At 37.7% G+C, this 24,932-nt stretch overlaps 1 protein-coding gene across 1 annotated transcript in view; it reads left to right on the top strand.

Moving 5' to 3' along the window:
- The window catches only part of NAF1 (nuclear assembly factor 1 ribonucleoprotein), a 38,802-nt gene extending 25,469 nt beyond the window's left edge, over positions 1–13,333 (top strand). Inside the window, exons 6-8 of the mRNA XM_027116860.1 lie at positions 2,606–2,657; positions 5,861–5,963; positions 12,412–13,333. Coding sequence (XP_026972661.1) covers positions 2,606–2,657; positions 5,861–5,963; positions 12,412–12,869 — 613 coding nt within the window. The 3' untranslated portion in view covers positions 12,870–13,333. The remainder of the gene's footprint in view (positions 1–2,605; positions 2,658–5,860; positions 5,964–12,411) is intronic.
- The last annotated feature ends 11,599 nt before the right edge of the window (positions 13,334–24,932 follow it).

Here is a 24,932-nt window from a genome sequence, read left to right as displayed (position 1 = left end):
CCTTTTCCATTTTAAATAAAAATTTCTTTGGATTACATTCATAGGCTTCACTGTTTAATGAAACTATAATTCTCAAGAAGAAAAAAGCAAATGAGTAAATTTCAGGTTGCTTATAAATTGTAAACTTAATAGAAGAGAGAACTAAAATGTGTGTTGTGTATCAAGCCATGGTTAACAGGGTTGACTTTACCAGCAAACCAGTGGTCTCCCTTCTGTCTGGATGCTATGTGAAATATGCTATATGATGCCTGTGGCATGTGTCTGATAATATTTCTGTTCCCGCCGATGAGCTGTATATTTGCCAGGTGTAAATTGTGTTGCCAGGTGTTAGCTGTAGAGCTGTTTATATCAGTTAGGTTTTTTTTATTATAATTGCATAATTAATTTTTGCACAAACCAGTGACATATGAATTCAAGTAGAATAGCTTTTTCTATAAACATAAGTTAAATGCTTTGGAAAGATGTAATGAATACGAGCCAATAAAAATACTGCCCAGTTAGGGACGGAAGAAAAGACCTCAAGGGATTGGCAGAGAGTAGATCTTAAATCTGAAAAGACTTTGCACTCAGTTTGTCACAGAAGTCCCTTTGAAATCTACCTGTCTTTCAGTTGGAAACTTGAAATACAGGTGAAGCATTAGGGGTGTGGTTTTTGCAGGAGCTAACAGTGAGTAGTAACCCTGGTGCTTGTCAAACCCTGGTGCCAGTCCCAGCTACAGGCCACGAGAAGGCCTCTCTACCACCTACATATTAAATCCAGTCTGAGTTTCAGTTATGGGAAATAATCTCTGAAATGAGATGAACATTTTATTCCTGATAATTGATTAAACTCATGTTTAAGAATCCACACGATTATCTGAAGGAACTTTAGGTGTTCTTCAGGTTGCATAAGGTTAGTTTTTCTAAATGTTGACAAGAAAGGTGAATTAAATAGACAACAAAGTCATAGAGGTTTTAGTATGTTTTAAAATCATGCCTTAAATAATTAGCATTTCATTCTGTTTGAATATTAGGCTGTTGCTCTGGATGTGCCATATATTTAGCTTTTAACAGATAAAATATTTTAGCTAAAAATAGGTTGAAAATATTTTCTGAAGATGTTTTTAGATAGATTTAGAAGCAGTCTTTGTACTGATTTGCAAGAACAAGAATTTTGTCCTAGAAAGAAAGAACAAGAAACTAAAGAATTGGGAAATTGAGCCCACCCTGCAGAAACCCAGCCTGACAAAGACTTCTGTTCTAGGCTGCGTTTTTTGTGTCAGTCGTGGGGACTCCTTTGCCTTTGAGGTGGAGAAGTTCAGCTTCTCTCCAGCTTACCTTCTTCTAGCGAGGCTATTTTAATCTTAGCTTCCCATGAACTTAGTCTTTTGTTAAAGATGCTGTTTGAAGTGTTGCTTGATCTTTTCTATAGTAGATTTTGATTTTCTGTGGTGATACCCTACTTGGGGAGCTTTTACCATTTACATCTTTAAGATTCCACCCTAAGGGCACCGCAGGCCATCAGATGGTATCCATACAAATAGGAGTCCTGGAGCTATGATAAATGCATGGGTGTAAGATGATAATTAAAAGCAGAAAAATCATTGGTATACATCGTATATAATGTCAAAATTCTGAATTAAAATTTTAGAGCAAACTTAATGATTTCATGTCGTGCCAGCCCACAGACACCTGTAAATTGATTTTAATGGATTGTGGATTAATGGATTAATGATTTTAATGAATTAATTCCTGAGAATCTTCCATTTATTTTTGAGATTTGGTTTCAAGCAGGGAGGACAAAATCTACTCCTAATACCTTGTAATATTTTAATGTAATTGAATAACAAATATTGTCAAACTCTGAAATCAAGAAGATTAACCAGATAAGATTTAAAATGAGGTTTCAGAAATTATAATTGTACTTATAATAGATGTTCGTGCTTTTGTTGGTCATAGAGTGTAAAACTTTCCACCAAAAGTAGTTAATGCTTGTGATGATACTGTCCTTTGGGGTCTCCGAAACTCCTCCTCCTTCCCAGACTAGATGCCCTTTGTCTCACCCTCTCGTCCTTGAGAGTCAGTCTTAGAGCAAGCCTTGGTTACTCAGGGAGGATGGCTGATATTCCTCAGGTAAATCGAGGAAGAAGAATTTCATGTTGTGATCTCTGTTGTTGAACCTGTGAAGTCTTAGACAAGGGAATGCCTCGTATTCATTTTTGTGTCCTTGGCACCTGGAACAGCATTTTGACCTTGTGGTATTGGTTAAGCATCTATTGAAGGAAGTTTGTGAGCTGAGCTCAGGTATCATGAAACTGTCAGTCAAAGTCAGAGCATCTGGAGCTACTTAGGAACTGCAGAACCACTTTGCCCTGCACAACACAGCCTCGGCTTCTCATTCTGATTCCCCGCTCCTAATAATTACGTGTGCCTTTCCCACGTCTTCTTAAATGAGGTAAAGAACACAAAAATGAGCCTTTAACTTTGCTCTTATTTTCATATATATTGCAAATTAAGATTGAGCTTAGGTCTTCTACTTTATTATTTTCCATACTATTAGGTTATAAGCACTTAACAAAATCTTAGTAAGTACCTTGACCCTTTGACCTTTGTTTTTCCCCCCTAGGGATCGGGGATCAGATGCATCATGGAAGAATGATCAAGAACCACCACCAGAGGTACACGTATAAGTCTTTTTACACAGTATTTGAGAGAGGAAGGTAGGACTCAATCATCTTATAAATCCATCATTTTACACAGTATTTGAGAGAGGAAGGTAGGACTCAGTCTTATAAATCCATCAGTCTTGTAAATCCAATCTTATAAATCCTGAAGGAGGTCCTCAAGGCTGCTCACCAGTTACACTGCCTTTTGCCAGCCTATGTGCTCTCCCCTGTCCCAGATGGCTTTTATACCGCCCAGCGTTTGCGATCACTTCAGGAAAAAAAATTTTCAGTCACATTTTAATAATTATCACCTTATCATTTTCCTTAAAATGTCCTATTTTTATCAATTCCGTTGAGGCCTTGCAAAGGCAGAATTGTCACTATTAAAAAAAATTGTTTTTCTTTAGTAAGTTCACCATGTGGGACGTGATTATACACCATCACATTTATTGATGGTGCTTTTAATAAGCTGCCTTTCTTTTGGAGGTACAGAATCATTACAGTCTTACCTACTTCTCCATTTTTTACAGTATAATTACCTCCCTAAAAAGAGTGTTCTTGTATTTCTTCCTTAAATCCATGCCAGCAAGACTATTTTTATGTCTCAAAGTAGCTTGATATATATAGTCTTCAAGTTATTAAAATATGAAAATTACAGCAGTGAATGTATACATTTATTAAAATAGTGTGAATTTATACAATATAAAAGAAAAATTGTAATTATTGTAAGTGGGAGTTTTTAAATGTGCTCAGTAGTTCTGATGAAGTTTCTCAGTTTTGTAAATTCTTGGTATTGCAGATTTAATTTTGGTCATTTTAGATGTTCTCAAACAGTGCTGAAGGTTCATGGTCTATGTTAATTTCTGATTTTGCTGAAGCATCGGTCAGGGAGTGCCCACTTACATAGTCACGTAACCAGTGAGCAGTCCTAGTTTAGTATCCACACTGCCATGGGATTATGTTTTCTGATTTGTGTCATGTGTACATGTGATTTCCACTAAGACCCTGAAGATTCACTTAATGTTCTTAGTTATGTTCAGGACATCTTAAAAGTATTTGGGGATTCACAAAGGTCTTGAAACATATTTCTTGTGAAATCCATATATTCTAATACATCCCTGTTGTTTTAGACCTAAGCATTAAAGTTGTTAATTATGGAATTTTAATAGTTTATAAAATTGATTTGATTGGGTTAATTTTAAAATTAAATCACAACATAGTTCGTGGGAATTGTTTTTTCCAAGTAGTCAACTGGATGTCTCTATTTCCGTAATATGAGAAACTCTGAGATTCTAATTTTATAATGATCAGATTTTGTCATATAGAATTATTGCCTGGTCTTAATCGTAGACTAGAATTTGGAATTTGTGGGGTTTAAACTTAAAAAAAAAATCATGCCCTGAAAATAGGAAATACTGAACTGGGATAAAGGAGCATAATAGTGAATACATCTTATTCATCTCCACATCCATTTCTAACATGAATACATAATTTGAGTTGAATAAATGTGTTCACTGAATGCAAATTTAAATTAATTTTAAATTAATAAGAAAAATGTGAATTTTTCTCTGATTTTGTGAGGTGGTAGCAAAATATTGCCAAAGTAGTCGCTCTAAAATAAACTCTTGCCAGTTAAGATCCTTTAATACATCCCTCCTGCTTTTTTTTTTTTCTTAACATCTTTATTAGAGTATCATTGCTTTACAATGGTGTCCTCCTGCTTTTTAGGATCATGTCCAGTTGTTTAAACTGGCCCCATAAGGGTCTTTATTAACTTCTCCAATTTCATCGTCTCAAAGTTTGCTGTGTAAGAAGCTTTCGCTTTGCCTTAGAGAACCATTTGTACTTCTCTAATATAAGGTGCCTTTGCACGTATCCCCCACCCACCAAAAGCTTCCTTTTCCTTGTTCATTGCTGACTCATCATCAGAGATTCATCCTGGGTCTTCCGTATCAAGTCTTCCTTGCCCTCTTTCCTCTTTCTTTTGCCCCATAATCCCAGAGCACTGTCATAGCACTTGTTTATTGGCTTATTTATCTGTTTTCTCATTTGAACCGTTTCAGAGAAAGCAGTGTCTTCCATCTGATCTCAGTACTTTCGAGTGCCTGGCTCAATACCAAATTTAACATGAGCTTAAAAATTTTAGCACATTAAAGATCAGTAATAGAAGATCATGTGTTTCAGGGTACTAAAATTAGTTGATGTTTTTGAATTTGATTATAGATTCTGAGGCATATCAACTCTTGGTTCATGGAAGATTCAATCTAGAATGTATTTCAGCAAGACCATACTGAAAATCCCATACAGAAACTTTCATATGTATTTTATTTCTTCCTTTTAATTAGGAACACACGTATACACAGTGACCCTGCTTTTGTATTTTTTTTAACGAAACATAGTAATTATTTTCTGAAATTAATAGAATAGTAAAATACCTGAATTCCAAGAAATCATAGAAGTTATACATAGCTAATAGGTCTTGGTTTTTGGTAGGTTGTAACAGTGGATCCCAATTCTTAGTAACATCTGAATTTTCCCTCTTGTAATTTAAGATGATTTCTTCTTGGAAGTTGGGTCATTCATGTATCTGCTTATCAAAGCCTTTTCCTACGGTCCTATCCAAAGGGCATCCTAGTGATTTTCCCCACCCTTACTTTGCCTTATTATTTATTTATATCCCTTGCTATACCTCACATTGTATTATTAAAATAATCCCTATAAAGTGTTTAAAACAGTGCCTGGCATATAATGGGTGTGTGTAAATTTTTGAATAAATGAAGGGTATAACATTCACTTCCATTTTTATATTAGATCTGATAATTTATGTATTTGCTTATTCCTAACTACTCCTGTCTTTCGAATTGTTTGGCAGCTGGCACTATGATGAATTGTGACTCTAAGCTGGAAGTCAGATTTCTAGCTAGGGAATGCCCATATCTGAAGGGTGTTTAAGATCAGCATTTTAAAGTTACCTATCTGAAACTTTCTAGGAATTCAAAACAAAACAATATAAAAAAAATCTTCAGTACTCATCTTCTGTGTTAGAGTCATTAGGCATTTATCAAAAAATATTTTATTTTTCTATCATATCTGATTTGAATATTACTGGTAAATATTAAGTATTGAAAAGGGTAACTTTTCTGTCAGGGTCACTGTTAAATATATACCATTGAATTGGTAAATGCATGTGACGTAAATCTATTTTTCTGTGGAAGGCCTTAGATTTCAGTGATGATGAAAAGGAAAAAGAAGCCAAACAGAGAAAAAAATCTCAGATTCAAGGCCGGAAAAAATTCAGATCTGAATTTAATGAACCAGGTGAGTTAAATGTAATATATAGTCATTTTTTCATCTTCATTTACATCTATATAAGTTCCTCAGTAATAAAACTCAGGGAAACATCTGGGGGTCTTCTCTTTACGCTCTGGCATCTGGCTAGCATTGGAGGCATTCCACACAGCATGCGATGTGGTGGGAGAGTCACAGGGGATATTCATTGGTGGTTTTTCAGGCTCATGGATGTAAAAATGGCTCCTGGGGGTAAAAGGCAAACTAAGCCTTGGGAGAATCATTTGTACTCATCAGTACTTTTTTTTTTTTTTTTTTTAAAGAAAGCTGTTTGCTTCCATTTTTAGAATTAAATGATATGGTGCTTAAGCTAAAGTCAAGGTGTTTTATTTCCTGTTGACATAATGCAATCACAGAAGAAAGTCTTCATGTTGCCTTTTTATATATCCACATCCACTTCCCTCCTACTGCCTCTTCCTCAGCTCCTGACAGCCACTGATCTTTGTGCCATTTCTGTGATATATTTTGTCCTGTCAAGGATGGTTATATAAATTAATGATTGGGTTTTGTCACTGAGCACCGTTTTCTGGAAATCATCTAGATTGTTGTATGTATCAAGTTTCTTTTCATTCCAGGGTAGTATTCTGTGGTGTGAATATATCACAGGTAGTTTAACCATGCATCCATTGAAAGACATTTGGATTGTTAACAGTTTGGGGTTTTATGAAGAAAGCTGCTTTATATGTTTGTGCACAGATTTTTATGTGAACACAAATTTTCACATATCTCTGGGATAAATGTCCAAGGGTACAGTTGGGTTACATGATACAGTTGGAAGTGGACAACTTTGGGGTCAGGGGCACTGACACACACACAGCCCAATGTAGTTGAAAATCTGTGTATAACTTACAGTTGGTCCTCTGTATCCACAGTTATGCATCTGTGGATTCAGCCAACCCTGGATAGTATAGTATGTATTTATTGAGAAAAATCTGCTTATAAGTGGACCTGTGCAGCTCAAACACATGTTATTTGAAGGGTCCACTGTAGTTGCATGTTTAGTTTCTTGCGAAACTGCCATACTGTTGTTCATGTGGCTTTACCACTTTACGTTCCTATCACCAGTGTATGAGTGGCCCAGTTTGTCTGCATTCTCACTAGCATTTGGTATTGTCATTATTTTTTATTTTAGCCATTCTGATAGGTATGTAATGATATGTAATTGTGATTTTTAACTTGCATTTTCCTAATGGCTAATGATATTGAACAGCCTTCCATGAGCTCATTTGCGGTGTATCTCTTCAATGATGTATTTGTTCATGTCTTTTCCCATTTTCTAATTGTATTTCTGTGTTTTACTCTTGAGTTATGAAAGTTTGTACATAATTTCTTCCAGTCTATAGCTTGTGTTTTCATCCTCATAAAAGGATCTTTTGCAGAACAAAAATTTTTTATTTTGATGAAGCCCAGTTTATCTGCTTTGCTTTTATAGAGTCTGAGAATTTCTTTCCTAGACCTACCTCCCAAAGATTTTCTCTCTCTCTTCTTTTTCTGAAAGTTTTCAAGATTATTTTAGCTATTTTAGTTCCTTCGCCTTTCCATATGAATTTTAGAATAAACTTCCCTATATTGACAGAAAGTCTTGCCAGGATTTTGATAGGAATTGGGTTAAACCTGTATGTTGGTTTGGAGAGAATTGACATCTTAACTGTATTGAGTCTTCCATTCCACAAACATGGTATATATACATCACCATTAATTTAGATCTTTAATTTCTTTCACCAGCATTATGTAGTTTTCAGAATGCGAGTCCTGTACATTTTTTTGTCAGATATACACCTGAGTATTTCATTTTTTGGGAATCATTGCAAATGGTGTTGCATTTTTAATTCATGTTCATGTGTTCATTTCTAGAATACAGAAATACAATTACTGTTTCTATGTTTAGCTTGTGTATTGTGAGCTTGCTGAACTCACTAGTTTTAGGAGTTTCTCCCTTGAGATTTTCAATGTAGACAATTATGTCAATGGAAGTTAAGAACAATGCCCCCCCCCCAGTCTGTATGCATATTTAGCTCTCTTTCTCACCATTACTAGCTATAACTTCTGGCACTATATTGAGTAAATATGTTTTGTTCCTAGTCATAGAAGAAAACATTCAGTCTTCCACCATTAAGTAAAATGTTAGGTGTAGGGGTACTGTAGATGTCCTTTATCAAGTTGAGGAAGTTTCTGTGTAGTTCTGTTTTCCCTGAGGTTTTTTTCAGGAATCATGAATTTTGTCAGAATTTTAAATTCTGACAATTGTTTTTCTGCATTGATTGATAAGATCACATGACTTTTTCATTACCTTGTTAGTAAAGTAGATTACATTGGTTTTAGAATATTGAATGAGTGTCATGGGAATAAACTGTGGTGTATAATTGTTTGTATATGTTGTTGAATTTTGCTCATATTTTGATAAGGATTTTTATGTTTATATTCATGAGGAATATTGGTCTTTCTTTCTCTTTCTTCCTTCCTTCCTTCCTTCCTTCCTTCTTTTCTTTTCTTTTCTTTTTCTTTCTTTTTCTTTCTCTCTCTCTCCCCACTCTCTCTCTCTCTCTCTCTCTCTCTCTCTCTCTCTCTCTCTCTCTCTTTCTCTGTCCCTCTCATTTTTTTTACATGGTTTTGATGTCAGCAGAAGCTTCCAACTAGCTTCATAAAATGACTTGGGAATTTTTTTTTTATTATTTTCTTGAAAACATTTTGTAGATTTGGTGTTAATTGTTTAAATGTTTGGTAAAAAGTCTCCAGTGAATCACCTCAGCCTGGAGTTATCTTTTTTTGGGAGACTTTTAATTACAAGTTCAATTTCCTTAATAGTGATATCTTTTTCACATTCGATAGATTATTGTAGGTTGTGTTTTTCAAGGAATTGGTCCATTTCATCTAATTTGTCAAGTAATTTGTGTAGAGTTGTTTATAATATTGCCTTAACATCCTTTTGATGTCTTTCCTGATATCGATCATTTGTGTCTTCTATTTCTTTGTCAGTTTTGCTTAGAGGATAGCCAATTATGTTGCATTTTCACAGAGCCAGTTCTTTATGTCATTTAATTTTCTTTATTGTTTTTCTGTTTGCGTTTCATTCTTTCAGCTCTTTATCATTAACTTTCTGCTGCTTGCTTTGGGTTTATTTTGTTCTGGTTTTTCTAGGTTCTTGAGGTGGGAGCTTATATTATTTATTTAAGACTTTACTGCTTAAACTTGTTCCACAGATAGTGGTGTGTTTTATTTATTGTGATTTAGCTTAATGTTCCTTTGTTTGTTTTTATTTACCTTGAGACATCCTCTTTGACCAATGGATTATTTAGAAGAGTATTATTTAGTTTCCAACTGTTTGGAGATTTTTCTGTTATTTCTATTTTTGATTCCATTGTGGGTTGAGAACGTAATCTGTATGATTTCAATTCTACATTTTAAAAAAAGTTTTATGGAATATGGTCTATCTAGGAATATGATTTGGGGCAGTTGAAAGTAATGTGTATTTTGCTGTTGTGTGGTGGAGTGTTCTATAAATGTCAACTAGATCTTGTTAGTTGATGGTGGTATTGAAATTTTCTCTAGCCTTAGTGATTTTCTGTATAACTGTTTTGTCAGTTGTTGAGAGAGAGCATGTGGTTGGGGCATGCACATTTAGGATTACTATATTTTCTTGGTAGATAACCCCTTTATCATTATAAAATGTCCCAGTCTTTGCTCTGAAGCCTGTTTTATCTGATATTAATGTAGCTAATCCTTCTTTCTTTTGATTAATGTTTGCATATTATAGCTTGTTCCATCCTTTTACTTTCAACATGACTGGATCATCTGAAATGTTTCTTGTAGATTGTAGTTATGTTTTTTAATCCACTCTGCCAGCTTCTGTGGTTTAATTGGTATATTTAGACCATTTATATTTAATGTAATTATTGATATGTTTGGGCTTTAAATCTGTGTTTTTCTGTATTCTCTCTAGTTTTTATTTCTCTGTTGTCTTTTTTCTGCCTGCTTGTGGTTACTGTAACATTTTTTAAAATTCCATTTGCATTTATCTGCGGTGTGGATTGTATCAGTTAGTGTGGTTTTCTTTCAATGGTTGCTTTAGGTCTTAAATTTTATATACATAAGTTATCACAATCTGCTGTTGTCGTTTTACCAGTTTGAGTGCAGTGTAGAAACCTTGCCTCTCTATACGTCCCTTTATTTTCCCTTGTTAATAATATAAATTGCTTTAATGTTTCCTATGTATACAATAAGAATCACATTAGCGGTTATAATTTTTGTTCCAGCCATCAAACATAATTTAGAAGACTCAGTCACAGAAGGAAATTCTACTGTATTTACTCCTGTTTTTGCTTACTGTGTTCTTCTTTCCTTCCGGATGTCTTAACAGTCTTTTCTTTTATTGTTTCGGTTTAGAGAACTTGCTTTAGTCATTCTATTAGGGTAGGTCTGCTGGAGATAAATTCGTAGCTTTTCTTCATCTGAGAAAGTCTTTGATTTCCCTTTTTCCTTAGGATATTTTCACTGAATATAGAATTCTAGATTGCCGGTTTTCTTTCAGCACTTGAAAAATGTTGTGCCACTTCTTTCTGGCCTCCGTGGTTTCTGAAGAGACATCTACTGTCATTCAAATTGTTTTTTTCATGTGGGTAAGGTATCATTTCTCTCTTCCTCTGCTTTCATGTTTTTTCTTTGTTTTTAGTTTTTAAAAGTTTGTGATGTTTCTTGGTGTAGACTTCTTTGGGTCTATCCTGACTGAAATCTATTTCGCTTTTTGAATCTGTGGGTTTATGTCTTATGCCATATTTGAGAAGTGTTCAGTCATTATTTCTTGAAGTATATCTTCTCCCTCATTTTTCTTCTCCTTTCCTTCTAGGATTCTGAAGATGTAAATATTAGTTATTTTGTTACAGTCCCACAGTCCCACAGATCCCTGTTCATTGTTTCCCCAGTTTATTTCCTTTCTTCTTTTCAGACTAGATACTTTTCATTGTTCTATTTTCTTTCTTCTGTCCCTTCGTTCTACTGTTGAGCCCCCCCCTTCAGTTTTTAATTTTGATTATTAAATTTTCAGTTCTGAAATTTATTTTTCTTCTTCTTTTTTTTTTTTTTTTTGCTGAAGCTTTCTATTTTTTACTTGTTTCAGTGTGTTCCTAATTTTTTATTGAAGTGTTTTTATGATGACTACTTAAAAACATTTCTCTGATAATTCTAACATCTTTGTCTTCTTGATGTTGGCCTCACTTAGTTTTCCTTTTTCATTGAGTTTCAAATCTTTGTGGTTCTAGGTATGACGAGTGGTTTTTAATTGAAACGTGGACATATTAGTTATTATGCTGTTTTTGTTTTTAAAACTGTTCTGGCGGGGAAAGGAGGGAGGTTGCGTTATTACTGTTACTACCAGGTGGGGATAGGAGTTAAGCTTTTCTTTATAACTTCTGTTGACATCTGAAGCCGGGGGTGAATCATTACTGCTGCACGCGGGCATGCCTCCTCTTGTGTCTGGTGGGGTAAGAGTGCTTCTGGGCAGGCCTCCTTTTGTGTCTGGTGGGGGTAAGAGTGCCTCGTTACTGCTCCTGACACCATGGGGGATGGCCTTGTTATGCTGGGCACTGATGAAAGTCCTGACTCTCCTAGGTTTTCTCTGACTCCACCCCAAGTACAGGAAGTGGAGGAACACTGTGTTACTGCTGGTGGAGATGCAAGTCCAGGTTCCCCATGAGGTCTCCACTGTCTTTGAGGGGAGGCTGGAAACTGGCTCCCTGCTCCGCCTCTTCTGACCACCCTGGTTGGGAGAGCTAGCCAGGCCCCTTACTCAGCCTTTGAGAATGTGAGTGAGGTTCCTGTCCAGTTTTCTCTGTGATGTTTGACTGAAATCAACTGGTTATTGTCTCAAAGTTTTGTCTTGCTTTCCCTTACCTGATCTCTGGCCTTTTGGATTCATTTAAAATTGATAATTTTAAGCCTTATAAAATTGTAATTACTGTAAGGTATACTGGAAGTTAAAGAAGACATTATTGAAATTTTAAGCAGTGGTTTTTTTTTTTTACTAGGGGCATAGAAACCTCTAGCATTATTCTTTTATTTATTTATCTGTTTAATTTATTTTTATATTTTATTTTTGGCTGTGTTGGGTCTTCGTTACTGTGCGAGGGCTTTCTCTAGTTGTGGCAAGCGGGGGTCACTCTTCATTGCGGTGCGCGCGCCTCTTCACTCTCGCGGCCTCTCTTGTTGTGGAGCACAGGCTCCAGATGCACAGGCTCAGTAGTTGTGGCTCACGGGTCCAGTTGTTCCGCGGCATGTGGGATCTTCCCAGACCAGGGCTCGAACCCATGTCCCTGCATTAGCAGGCAGATTCTCAACCACTGCGCCACCAGGGAAGCCCCTAAACAGTGTTTTTTGATGTATTAAAGTTAATTTTAATTTTGTTTTTATGCTTTCTTCCCCAAAGGTGAAGATTTTGCAGAAGTACATCAGAATTGGAATGTTCATAGCTCTGCTTCAGAGCCTTCAAAAGGATATCACAGCAGAGAATTTACACGAGGGTTTTCCCGGGGCAGATATCCTCGGTCTTGTCCTGGCAGGCCCCCACCTCCACAGTTTTATAACTCAGAGCACATGGTACCTCAGGAGACTTCAGGATTTCCACCCCAGAGACAGGATGGCCCTATGATGCCACAGTATCCCTTCCCTCCTCCCGGGTTTGACATGCATAACTTCTCACTCCCTCCCCCTCCACCACCCCCACCACCTGCATCTGCAAACATGGGCTGGGCTGCCCCTGCTGTGGCGCCTCACCCGTTAATTCCCCTACCGTACTCCCTCCCCCCACCTCCGCCCCCCCCACCTCTGCCTCCCCCCTCCTCTTCTGGAGATAGTAATGCTTCTCATTTTGGTCCTTACTATTAGGTGGATGTATGCATTTCCTGAGAAATGTGGACTTTATATATATATATATATACATACATATATATATATATATATATACACACACACATGCGTGCACACGCGCACACACACACATATATATAGGAAGGATTTTTTTAAAAGAGATTATGTAGCTAGATTTTTAAAACATTGTAAATTACTAAATGGTTCCTTCAGTTGTAAGTTGATACATATTGTAATCTTTGTGAAATTGTATTCATGAAAATTTAACATTAAACTTGGTGGGGGGATCCAATTATGTGGTATTAAAACTTTGAACACCACCCAGTTAAACAGTATGTGTAGATCTAATAATAATAGATCTGGAGCAACTTTCATCATGGATTAAAACGTACTGAGCATATTGATTATGTTTTTGGTATATCTGAAAATAAGATATTAAGTCCTATTGAGAGTCTTTAAAATAAACTATTTTTATAAACTTATACTTTGAAAATTGATTTTCATTGTAAATGCCGTTTACTAATAAACATAAATGTCCTAACTTTTTTTTTTTTTTTTAAAGCAAGTGAAGGGTACAAAGAAGAAAAGCCTTAGGTCTTGGCAGCAGTCATGTCTATAATTAAAGTTAATATTTATTTATTTTGCACAGGCAGGCTTTCCATTATCTATGCAAATTTCCATTATTTGGGCATGATCCAGTAGGCTTTACTGTTTAACCACGTAAAGAGACACAAGCATTATTCACAGTAGCATGTATTTACCGCCACACTAGGAGACTGTGTCTCCATATCTGTTTCCCAGATGCTCGGATGCCTGGCACAGAGTAAGTACTTAATAAATATCTATTGAACGACAGACTGAATTTAGAGTTTTTAATTAAATGACCAGTGAATATTATTTTACATGATTCATGTACTCATGAAACATAAACGTAAGGAAGTTAGAGAACTTGAGAGCTAGAAGAGGCCTTGGGAATAGCCGGAACTAGCCCTAATTTAATAAGTATGGAGCAGCCTGACTAGGGGCTCCAGGGAAGTTAGGTCACCAGGGTCGCCAGTGAGGTGGCAAGGAGTTAAACCTAGTTCTGATTCTCAGCCCAGCACTTTCTACTAAATTGGTGTTTTTCAATCTTTCGTCCCTTGACACTCTTACAAAATAGTACTTGTATGCACATTGGGGTAATCTGCTAATTTATCACAAGCCCCTGGACTCTGGTTGCACCGAGACCCCACTTCGCCTCCCTATGGGCTGAGGAGACTCTTTTCAGGGTTACCGGGTAATAAGGTGAGAGGTTCTTGCTCTGGTAATACCTTGGCTTTATCATGTTGTGCTTTATGATTCTTTCTTGAAACATTACTGCAGCTTCTCTTTAGGAGTTGTCTTCATAGATTATGGCGCTGTCTTCTGGTTGATGGAATATTGTAAGAGTTAAGTGAGATTATATCTAAGAACACTAAGAAAACCCCAAAACTTTTTTATAAAAATGGGAAGAGTGAGATGTTGCCATCCAGTTACAGCAAATCAGTAAGCTGTTATAATCACCATGGCATTTAGAAAATCTTTAGACCTCTGTCCAAAAGTAGTCGGTAGATATTTGACAGTAGTTATTTAATATCTGAAGAAACTTAGAGCTGAACCATACCATTTGATTTCTGGTTTCAATTAAGCTGCTACCTTAAACACTTAGATCCAACTTGCCTTCCTCTCTGTACTTAATTCAAGGCTTTTGAAACTTCAAAAATCACTTGAGTTTTGGATGGTTTGTTAACAGTGCACATTCTTGGACTTTATCCCCAGATTCAAATTCAGTATGCCTGAGATGAGACCTGGGAAACCACTTTTAACAGGTACCTGCAGGTGATGAATCTCAGGATTTACTCTGTGTAGATTTCAGGGTAGATGTATCTACTCCAGCTTCTCGGCCCTTCACTCAGGGACTGAAGGGAGTTCTGTTTGGGGTAGTGGTGAGGGTGTGGGGAGTTGATAGGGAAGAAGAGAGAAATAAAACTGGCTACTTAAATTGTATCCTTGCCATCTCACTTGGTTCTCAGAGTTGTATTTTTTCAGGTGTATGCATCTTTGGAGTTTAAGAGGAGGAACCAAGTTGTCTCTTTCATTTGGAAGAGAGAAATATTACAGTCTTCATCATCCCAAGGTTAATCTTGCAGTGCTGCTTTTAAAATCATGTGGCCCTAGATCAACTACTAGCTGATCTAAAGGTAAAACTTAATGTTCTTCTCACACCGTTTCTCACCTCAAATAGAGAATTCTTTATGTAAGTCTTTTCCTATAATAAAGTAGATTGACATTCACATGATTGACTGTAGATAATGTTTTTGCATGTCTACAGTTGTAAATATGGCAAAATGAAATTAAAATTATGACCTAGGCTAGTATATTTATTTTATTAAGGTCAGTATCTCTTCTCTTTTTTTTCTTTAATGGAAAAGATAGTGAGGTCCATGGTCATTGGATGACTTGTCCAATATTAGAAATAAATATTGAAAGAACTGGGTTGAGGTTGCCTAGACCTAGAAGAGGAGGTACAGTTTCAAAACTTAGCAAAACACATTTCTCAAAAGCCTTGTGGTCAAGTCATAAAGTTAAATCCTAAAATGTACCCATCTCTGCTGTGTAGCTGATTAGTAGACCCTATTATCAGTACTAGTTGGATGCACTGGCAGGGGCCCGTGTGCCGGGGTCTCCACTCTTGTGGGCGTTGAGGACTGCAGGGTGCTGCCTTTTCCCTCTTTCTCTTCCCCCGCATTCTGATTTGTTACTGCCTGCCCTCCACCTCACTCCCTTTGTGCTATCTTTCCTTGCTTGGAGTTGGTGAAACTAAGTACATTAAAATTTCAAGACATGTGATGAATAAGAAATGAGTAGAATCTGAGTTCCAATCTACTATAATTTTAAACTATTTGATAAAAAAAGAAGTGGTATTTAAAATCCCCAGGTGTGAAAAATCTTAGTGTATTTTTTATGGACAAGTTTTCTTAATGATTTGGGGAGAAAATCTCAGACATACTGTGTCATTCATATATATTCTGTTTCAACAGTAATTGGCATTTGCGTTCAGTATTATGAATTTAAACATTTTAAGGCAATATGATTAACTGGCTTAATGCTTTCTACCAGTTACTCTGCACAACGTCCGTTGTTGATTTCTTTTCTATTGTGGAAAAAGGCAATCCTTCCCCACTCCAGATGATGACCCAGGTCAAGGAACATAGCAGAGGAAGAGAAAGAATTTGTTACATGTTTACCTCTCGCCCTTCCCCACTGCTTGGCTGGGGTACCTGAGAAAACACTTAGCACACTATCTTCACAAGCTCATCAGAATAAATAGTCTTGTACTTATGTATTTGTGTGCTAGGGAAAATAAGTATGCTAAATACTAGGTCTTTTTAAGAAAAGAATTAAAAACTAGATTAACGTTTCGTAGAGTGAATTACTTTGTATGTTCCCACAATTTGCGTTCATAAAATCTTCGTTCTGACATTGCATATTTGATTCCAATAATAATAAGCTCTCAGGTGTAACTATTTAAAACTAGATACTTTTAATAGAATGCAAGCTGGAAAATAAAAATAATTATGAGAAGTCATTGTCAGGTTATGTTGCAGATACACTATGATTTAATACGGTCTGCACTATATTTATGATTTAATACATTCAGGGTAAAACAGTACACATTTGTGTCCTTCACTGCAGATAAATTGCCAGTATTCCAAAAGCCATTCTCTCTTTGACATTCTGACCTAGTCAGTTCCTACATTTATGTAGCAATTATGTTCCATCCCCCCCAAAATCCCATGGAAACAATTACTATACTGTGCCTGAAATTAAAGTTGGGAAATATCTTCTTAATACCACCTATCAGGCCAAAGTACTTGTTTTGAGCTACTAGCAGCAATGAAATTACCTCTCATCTTTGACTGTGTACTCTGTACCTAACTTGTTATCATTGGTGGATTAGACTAGATCAATTACTGAGTGTCCTGGAAATGAGGTACACAGTTGTGTATCAAATGGTAAAATAATGAAAATAGCCAATGAGGAAAAATTTTCTTCCACATATTCAATAAAAAAATATGAATAATTATATATATATATTATATGTATACTTTCATATATATATTTGAAGGCTAGTACAAAAAGCCTGATTGATATGCATAGTTTAGTTGTTCAGTACCTTTTATTTCTATTCATAAGGTTGATGAAATGGGAATAAATATTACATTGGCTTATTTCGTAGTTACTGCATTACACCAGCCCCCAAAGAGAACAAACTGACCTTACGTGGTAAAAGCTTTTTATTTAAATTGAGCATAAACATTATCTCTAACAAGAGATATGACCCAAACAGTAATAAATACAAAAGAATAAAATCTGTTAGCGTAGAATCCTTATTAAAATGCGATATATAGATGGTGGTGGTCTGTAATGTTTGGATGGTAGAGATGAATTTCTAACATGCTCTCAGTATCGGTAGCCACTGCGATGTGCACAACCATTGCGGCAGCTCCTGAAAACTTTCACGTGTTGTCCCGTGACACACAGCAGGGATGCTCTCCAAATGCCTGCCTGACCTTGCGTCACACGCAGTACTCCATCTCAGCACGTGGCACTGTCAGCCCCAGGTATGCCAGCTGTCTTAGTGGCCAGTTCATTCAAAGCAAATGATTAATTTTCTTTAACACCAGCTTGCTTTTTGACCAACTGTAATTCCTGGTATATTTATTGGCAGCACCGTGAGTTTTCTGTTTAGCAAAATTATGGGTGGAAAAATACTTAAGGGCAGAAAAAAATAACTGTAGGCATTAACTTTATTAATACGTTCAGATACCGTTTGACCCCTATGAAATTGCCTACAAAATGGCAATGTCATACGGTTCAATCTTAAATATGGACTCCATAATGCATTACTTCCTATACATATTTTTCTTCAGTGAACATCTCCCTGTCCCATTATTCTATAGGTCACATTTTGGAAACAGTGTCATAGATAATAGCTGGAAGAAATTCATGGTGGGGCACATTTCTCAGAGGTACGTGGTCTCGCTAAGAAGACAATTTATTAGAAGATCCTGGGGCCTGGAAGTAATGTTAAATATGTTGTATTAGGTTAGGAAACCACTGTTCTTTAGTATAGACTCTGTAGTTCTTAACCTGGTTTCCCTCCCTCCCCAAACCACCCCTGCCCCCTGCAGTGTACTAGAGCCTACTAAAAACCTGTGAGATGTACATTTTTCTAGGAAGGAGGAGAACTGAGGGTCCGTGGCTTTCCTCCTGTTTTTAAAGAGAGAAAAAGAAAGGGGCTGGAAAGAGAGTCTCTCTCAAGGTTTTCCCTTTTTTGGAGCACGTATAACACAAATCTTTTTCAAATTTGGTAATGCACAAACCCTTAAAAAAAGATAGTTGTGAACCCCCAAGACTACTCAGAGACCACGTTGGGAGACACTGAATTATGAAACTAAAATTTCATTCTATAGAAATGCTTCTTTGATGTCTTACAGAATTTTTATACCTGCAAGAATATATCTGTGGATACATTCAATTTAAAAAAATTTGGCCTAAACAATGTTGGATTTCAAATGGCTTTATAGGCAAAACTTCCAAATAATTACAGCCAGGAGGAGAAGAAATATTTAATGGTCTTAGACATTTAGAAAATGTCTTCCAATTGTTTCTGCCCAATAGGGAGTTTATTTATAATTTAGACTATGAACAGGAAATCACTCTTACACTAAAAGAAAGGGGAATTATCTTCACCTTTACAAATTTAGTTGTCAGTCTCCATTTTACAAAGCTCTCTCCAGGCATACTGTGACGAGGAGTGAAATCTGGGTAAGTTTGAAAAGTCTAAAAGCATTCTACAAAGACAAAAATGCCCGTACACAAGAGCAACAGACAATAGTCCATGATATGTGGTAACTAAACAGCTGGTGTCTAGGGAAGACAAAGTTTTAACTGATCAAGTAGCTGCTGACAGAAAACATTACTGTGGAAATAAAGAGTAAGGACTTTGCATTAGGTGATTCTTCTACGTTGATTGGAGAGATTGGAGAAGAAAAGAGTTGAGCCCAGGGCTTTAAATTCTAATCCTGCAACCTGGGTAAAGACCAAGAAAACGTCTATATTATCCTGAAATAAACAGACAATGCCAACTCCCTTCACAAAACTATCTCCTGTTAGCTGCAGGGTTGGAATTTCCAAAAACCAAACCTATGTCTGATCCTGTGGTTGCCTGAACACTGAATGACCCTCAGATGAACACTGTGAATGAACCTCAAAAACAATGTAGAGCAAAACCACCAGACACAAAAAGGTATGTTGTTTGATTCCATTTATGAAAAGATGAAAAAAGAAATGTAAAAACCAGTTAACCTAACCTTTAGTTTTTAGGGATACACACTTTGATAGCACAAATATTAAAAATGAAAAAAAATAGCAAGAAAGGAATTAACTATGGATGTCAAGAGAGTAAATGCATTAACAGTGAGGAAGAATAATAATTGGGAAAGGGTAAAAGGGGGCCCTTCTACAGTTCTGGCCACACCCCAGATACAGTTATATGGGTGATCGCTTTGTGATAATTTATTAGGCTGTACATGTATGTTCTAAGCAAATCCATATGTGTATATTATTCTTCAAAGTCAAAAGGATTAAGATAAACAACCCTTGTATGGCTTCCCATCCCACTCAGAGAAAAAAGTCAAGGTCCTTAAGTGGCCTGCAAGTCCCTCAGTGATCTGGCCCCTATTAACTGATTTCTCAACTCCCCTTCCTTTAAAGACCTAAATAGACATTTCTCCAAAGAAGACATACAGATGGCCAACAAACACATGAAAAGATGCTCAACATCACTAATTATTAGAGAGATGCAAATCAAAACTACAATGAGGTATCACCTCACACCAGTCAGAATGGCCATCATCAAAAAATCTACAAACAATAAATGCTGGAGAGGGTGTGGAGAAAAGGGAACCCTCTTGCACTTTGGTGGGAATGTAAATTGATACAGCCACTATGGGGAACAGTATGGAGGTTCCTCAAAAAACTAAAAATAGAACTACCACATGACCCAGCAATCCCACTACTGGGCATGAACCCTGAGAAAACCATAATTCAAAAAGAGTCATGTACCACAATGTTCATTGCAGCACTATTTACAATAGCCAGGACATGGAAGCAACGTAAGGGTCCATCAACAGATGAATGGATAAAGAAGATGTGGTACATATATACAATGGAATATTACTCAGCCATAAAAAGGAGTGAAATTGGGTCACTTGTAGTGATGTGGATGGACCTAGAGTCTGTCATACAGAGTGAAGTAAGTCAGAAAGAGAAAAACAAATATTGTATATTGGCACATATATATGGAATCTAGAAAAATGGTACAAATGAACCTACTTCCAGGGCAGGAGTAGAAATGCAGACGTAGAGAACAGACATGTGGACGTGGCGGAGGTGGGGTGGGAAGGAGAGGGTGGGACGAAGTGAGAGAGTGGCATTGACATATATACACTACCATGTGTAAAATAGGTAGCTAGTGGGAACATGCTGTAAAGCACAGGGAGCTCAGTTTGGTGCTCTGTGATGACCTAGAGGGGTGGGAAGGAGACGCAAGAGGGAGGGAATATGGGGATATATGTATACGTATAGCTGATTCATTTTGTTCTACAGCAGAAACTAACACAACATTGTAAAGCAATTATGCTCTGATTAAAAAGAAAAATTCTTCCTCTTTCTCATTCTGTTCCTGCAGTTGCACATTTATACTTGAACATGAGTGGAGAAAACCAAACCACCATGCTGTCTGGATCACTTGAAATTCCTCAGCACTTCCCCAAAAAATGCACCCTTAGGGCTGCCTGGAAATGCACCATATTTCGCTAGACTGTTCACCAGTCTCCACCTAGGTGGCAATTTCATGCCTCTCCTCTATCTCCAAGCCCTCCACTTCCCCCACCTGCTATTTCACTATCCTTCCTCTCCTGGGTATTTTGCCTGCCTCTTTGCTCTGAGAAAATGGAAAGGATTCTATTTGTTGGACATAGAGGTGTATCACCCTTTCAAGAAAAACGCCATTACCCCAGCTGTTGGGAGAGCTGTCAGATATATGCCTGAAATCAGCTCCTAGCAAGAGCCCAAGCATAGACCCTTCAGAGGAACCCAAATCCAATGTCAGTTTAGAGGGAAGAGGGTGGCAGCAGCATAAAGACACCAGGGACAAATCCAAATCTGTCTTTGGAGTTGGTTTAAGGCTTTGCCAGGCATGAACTGTACTTTGAAATTTTCTTCCAAACAATCCTGTTTCCTCCTCTCCCTTCGTAAGTGTTGATCCCTAGTATTCAGCATTCCAAACTCCAGCTTAATTTTGCTTCCAGAACTCATTCTGTGACACCTCATAAAGGATCCAGATTCATATCGCCATGTCCGTATACCAATCTGCTTCTGTTCCAAAGTCCTATGACTGCCTCCTCTAGGTAGAGCTCTTATTTAAAGCAATCACTTCATTCGTGTACTGTTTTTGCTTACTCAAAGACATCACCCTAGCAATTCTCTCCTCTCCCCTGACATCACCAATCTTTCCTTGTTGGAAAATTTTCCATTATTTGTCCCATCCTATAATTAGAAAAAAAATAATTATTTTGGCCCATTCACCAGTTACTGCCCTGTTTCTCTGCTCTCTTTTGCAAAAAAATGACTTTAAAAGTGATCTATTATCCCAGTCCCCAATTCCTCTTCTCCCAACTCTCTTTAGTTTATTCTAATCAGGATTTTGCTCCCACTAATGGATGAGAACCACTCTTGTCACAGTCATTCCGTGCGTCCTACAATGCCAGCTACGATGGTCTGGTCTCAGCCTTCGTCATACTTCACTATTTTCATGAAGGCTGATAGTTTTCTACTCTTTGAAACTTTTTCCGCTTGGCTTCTAGGATGTCAAGCTCTCTTGTTTTTCTACCTCACTGGTTACACTTTCTCAGACCAGCCACAGGTCTAAGTGGCACTATTTACTTAAAAATATGCCCAGGTCCCTGGAGATGTGCCGTGAGGGGCATTGCTGTCAGTCTCCTTTCCTGGTTTGCTCTTTGCTCTGCCTCTTAGGGAGCACGGTCACAGGGCTCTGTGCTTGGTGCACTTCTGTTTTCCAATTACACTCATCTCTACCCCAGACTTTGCTCAGAGTTGGAACTCCACAGACCACCTGATGTTTCACTCCGATGACTAATCCACACCTCAACATGTCCACCACTCAGTTCTAAGCTCTCAGTCCACAGTTGCTCCACCAGAAGTGTCTGCTCTCTCAGTGGTGACAACTCCGTCCTTGCAGTTGCTCAAGCCTCAGATACCTGCTGCAAAACAAAGCAAATGGAAAATCAATAAGGACTGTATATTTTACTTTATGATCAGGGATGGGGATGGGAGAGCGGTGGTTAAAGTAGAGAAGTAACCTACTTCCCAGTTTGCTAGGAGGAGTTCTCTGGATTTAAATACTCCACATGGGTTGATGGCAAGACCAAAGGGATTAACTCTTCTCCCTCCCTTTCCACCAATAATCATTCCTGCCTCCATTGAGTAGGATGTTACCAAACTCAGGTCCAGCTGCTGGCCTCTCGAAAATCAATACGAGAGAGAGAAATGTTGGTAGAAAGGAAAGTTGCTTTTAATCAGAATACTGGCCATCTGGGGAGAAGGTGGACTCAGTGTCTGCAGTAACCATCTCTGAAGGTTCTGCTTGGGCATGAAAGCTTTTAAGGGGGAACAGGGAAGTCATTTCAGTTAATCATTGAGATGGGGGTCAGCGTCCTCACCATCCCTCACTGTGTGCAGGCTTGTCGACTCCTTGCAATATTTCTTTAGATGATCTCTTGTTCACACAGCTTGTTCATGAGATTACTGAAGGGGAAGCTAGGGAAGAGATCTGTTAATTACTTATTCTTCATTTCTACTTCTTTGATCCATGGAAAGAACCAACAGTTTAGGCAATGTATTGGGTGATCAAAAGATTTGAAAGGTGTGCTAGGGCTGGAATGAGTAGAGCATGGGGTGCCTGGTTTAAGGTTAGTGACAAGACCAAGGGGCCTCCTGCATAGAGCTGCTGACAAGGATACTCATCTATCTATTTGTTTAACATCAGATCAGTCTTTTGGGCTTCCCTGGTGGCGCAGTGGTTGAGAGTCCGCCTGCCGATGCAGGGGACACAGGTTCGTGCCCCGGTCCGGGAAGATCCCACATGCCGCGGAGCGGCTGGGCCCGTGAGCCGTGGCCGCTGAACCTGCGCATCCGGAGCCTGTCAGTCTTTCAGCTTTTTATCTAGAAGAATATATCCTACCCCTGTCACTGGGAAAAGCAGCAAAGGGTAGATATGCAATGGCTAGAGCCACATCCAGAAAGGAGAGATTTTTGCCAGAGCCACTTAGATAAAGTATTCTCTGAGGAGCCTTTGAAGAGTAATTCCTGGGCTTAATTAGTTATTATAGTTATTGTAAAAGGGAGAAGCAAACTCAGGCAGCTCTATCAGTTTTCATCCAGGCCTTTAATCCATTTTCTAAATACAACTAAATCAGAAATTATGGTTCCTGATCCCTGGGACCACAAATATAAATATCTGTGTTATAAAGTGGTTAGAGCTCATCAGTGGTGGGTTCAAAAATACCCATACTAGAGTTTAACTTGATGGAAACAAAAAGAGAAAAAAACACATATATGTGATATCATATGGTATGTGTTTTTCTGTTTCTGACTTACTTCACTTAGTATGGTCATCTCCAGAATATGACACAAAGGAACTTGTATATTAAACAGAAACAGACTCACAGGCAGAGAGAACAGACTGGTGGTTGCCAAGGCAGAGGTGGGGAGGGTAAGTGAGAGATGAATGAGGAGTTTGGGACTTGCAGGTGCAAACTATTATATATAGAATGGATGAACAACAGGGTCCTACTGTATAGCACACGGAACTATATTCAGTATCCTGTGATAAACCATAATGGAAAAGAATATGAAAAAGAATGTGTGTGTATATATATATAACTGAGTCACTGTGCTGTGCAGCAGAAATTAATGCAATGTTGTAAATCAACTATACTTCAATAAAATAATTTTTTTAAAAAAGAGAAAAAACCAAAAGCAAAACTAAAACTCAGCTTGAAATCTGCAGGAGTGTGTTGAGACACATCTACACCACTTTTCCTTGACCTTAGGTTTCCAGAGGAGGGAAAGAAGAGTCCAAACTTGCACTCACCGTGCAAGTTCCTGTTACAGTTAAGAGCCTGCCACTCACTCACGGAGGCTGGCAGTGACTTCTAAACAGATCACGTGTGTGAGTGATCCCGGCCAACAGCTTTCTGTGTCAACTGATGTCAGGTTTCCACTCCCCATGGAGAAGCTGTCTCCTTCTAACAGTGGATCTCGCTGTTGTCACAGAGCAAGCTGTGGCAGGTTTTTCTCGGCTCTGTGAGGTCGGTCATTATGTCATCGTCCCCTCGTTACACCTGTGTTCTTTCTCTGGGTCCCTAAATGTTACTTCCCTTCTTCACTCACTCATAGGAAAATACTGTAAACAAACATTAGCCTCACAATAAGAGGATTTTTTTCTTCCTAGACAAATTGAAATGTTTTAGATGGCAGAAATAAAGGAATTTTAATGAATACAGAGTGAATACTTTCAACTTCTTTTTCTCCTTTCCCAGAATGAATAAGTAACAATTGTAGGCCAACATTTTAGAGTAATCTAGCCAGGGCGTATAAGCTTTTTAAGTATGAAATTATTTTAAGCACTTCATTTATGGCATAAATTGTGACTTTTATATTGGGATGGGGCATATGAGGGTAGGAGGTAATGGAGGGAGAAGAAGGACATGTTCTTGAATTGTATTTGAAAGAAGTGATTTCCTCTAGCTGTCTTCTCTCAGCCCTTGCAAGGTCAAGTCTCTACATGGGCAAAAAGAAGATGAAAGGACAACACCGAAACCTTGTCCCATGGAGCTGTTTTAATGAAGAGCTTGTTTCTGCCCCAAGCAGAAATACCTTGGAATGTGAGAGGTACAGATGGAGAGTTCTAAA

The sequence above is a fragment of the Aethalodelphis obliquidens genome, unplaced genomic scaffold (assembly GCF_003676395.1).
Source record: "Aethalodelphis obliquidens isolate GAN/ISIS:26980383/991018 unplaced genomic scaffold, ASM367639v1 scaffold17, whole genome shotgun sequence".
Classification (NCBI taxonomy): Eukaryota; Metazoa; Chordata; class Mammalia; order Artiodactyla; family Delphinidae; genus Aethalodelphis; species Aethalodelphis obliquidens.
This window is presented reverse-complemented; position numbering and strand designations above follow the sequence as displayed.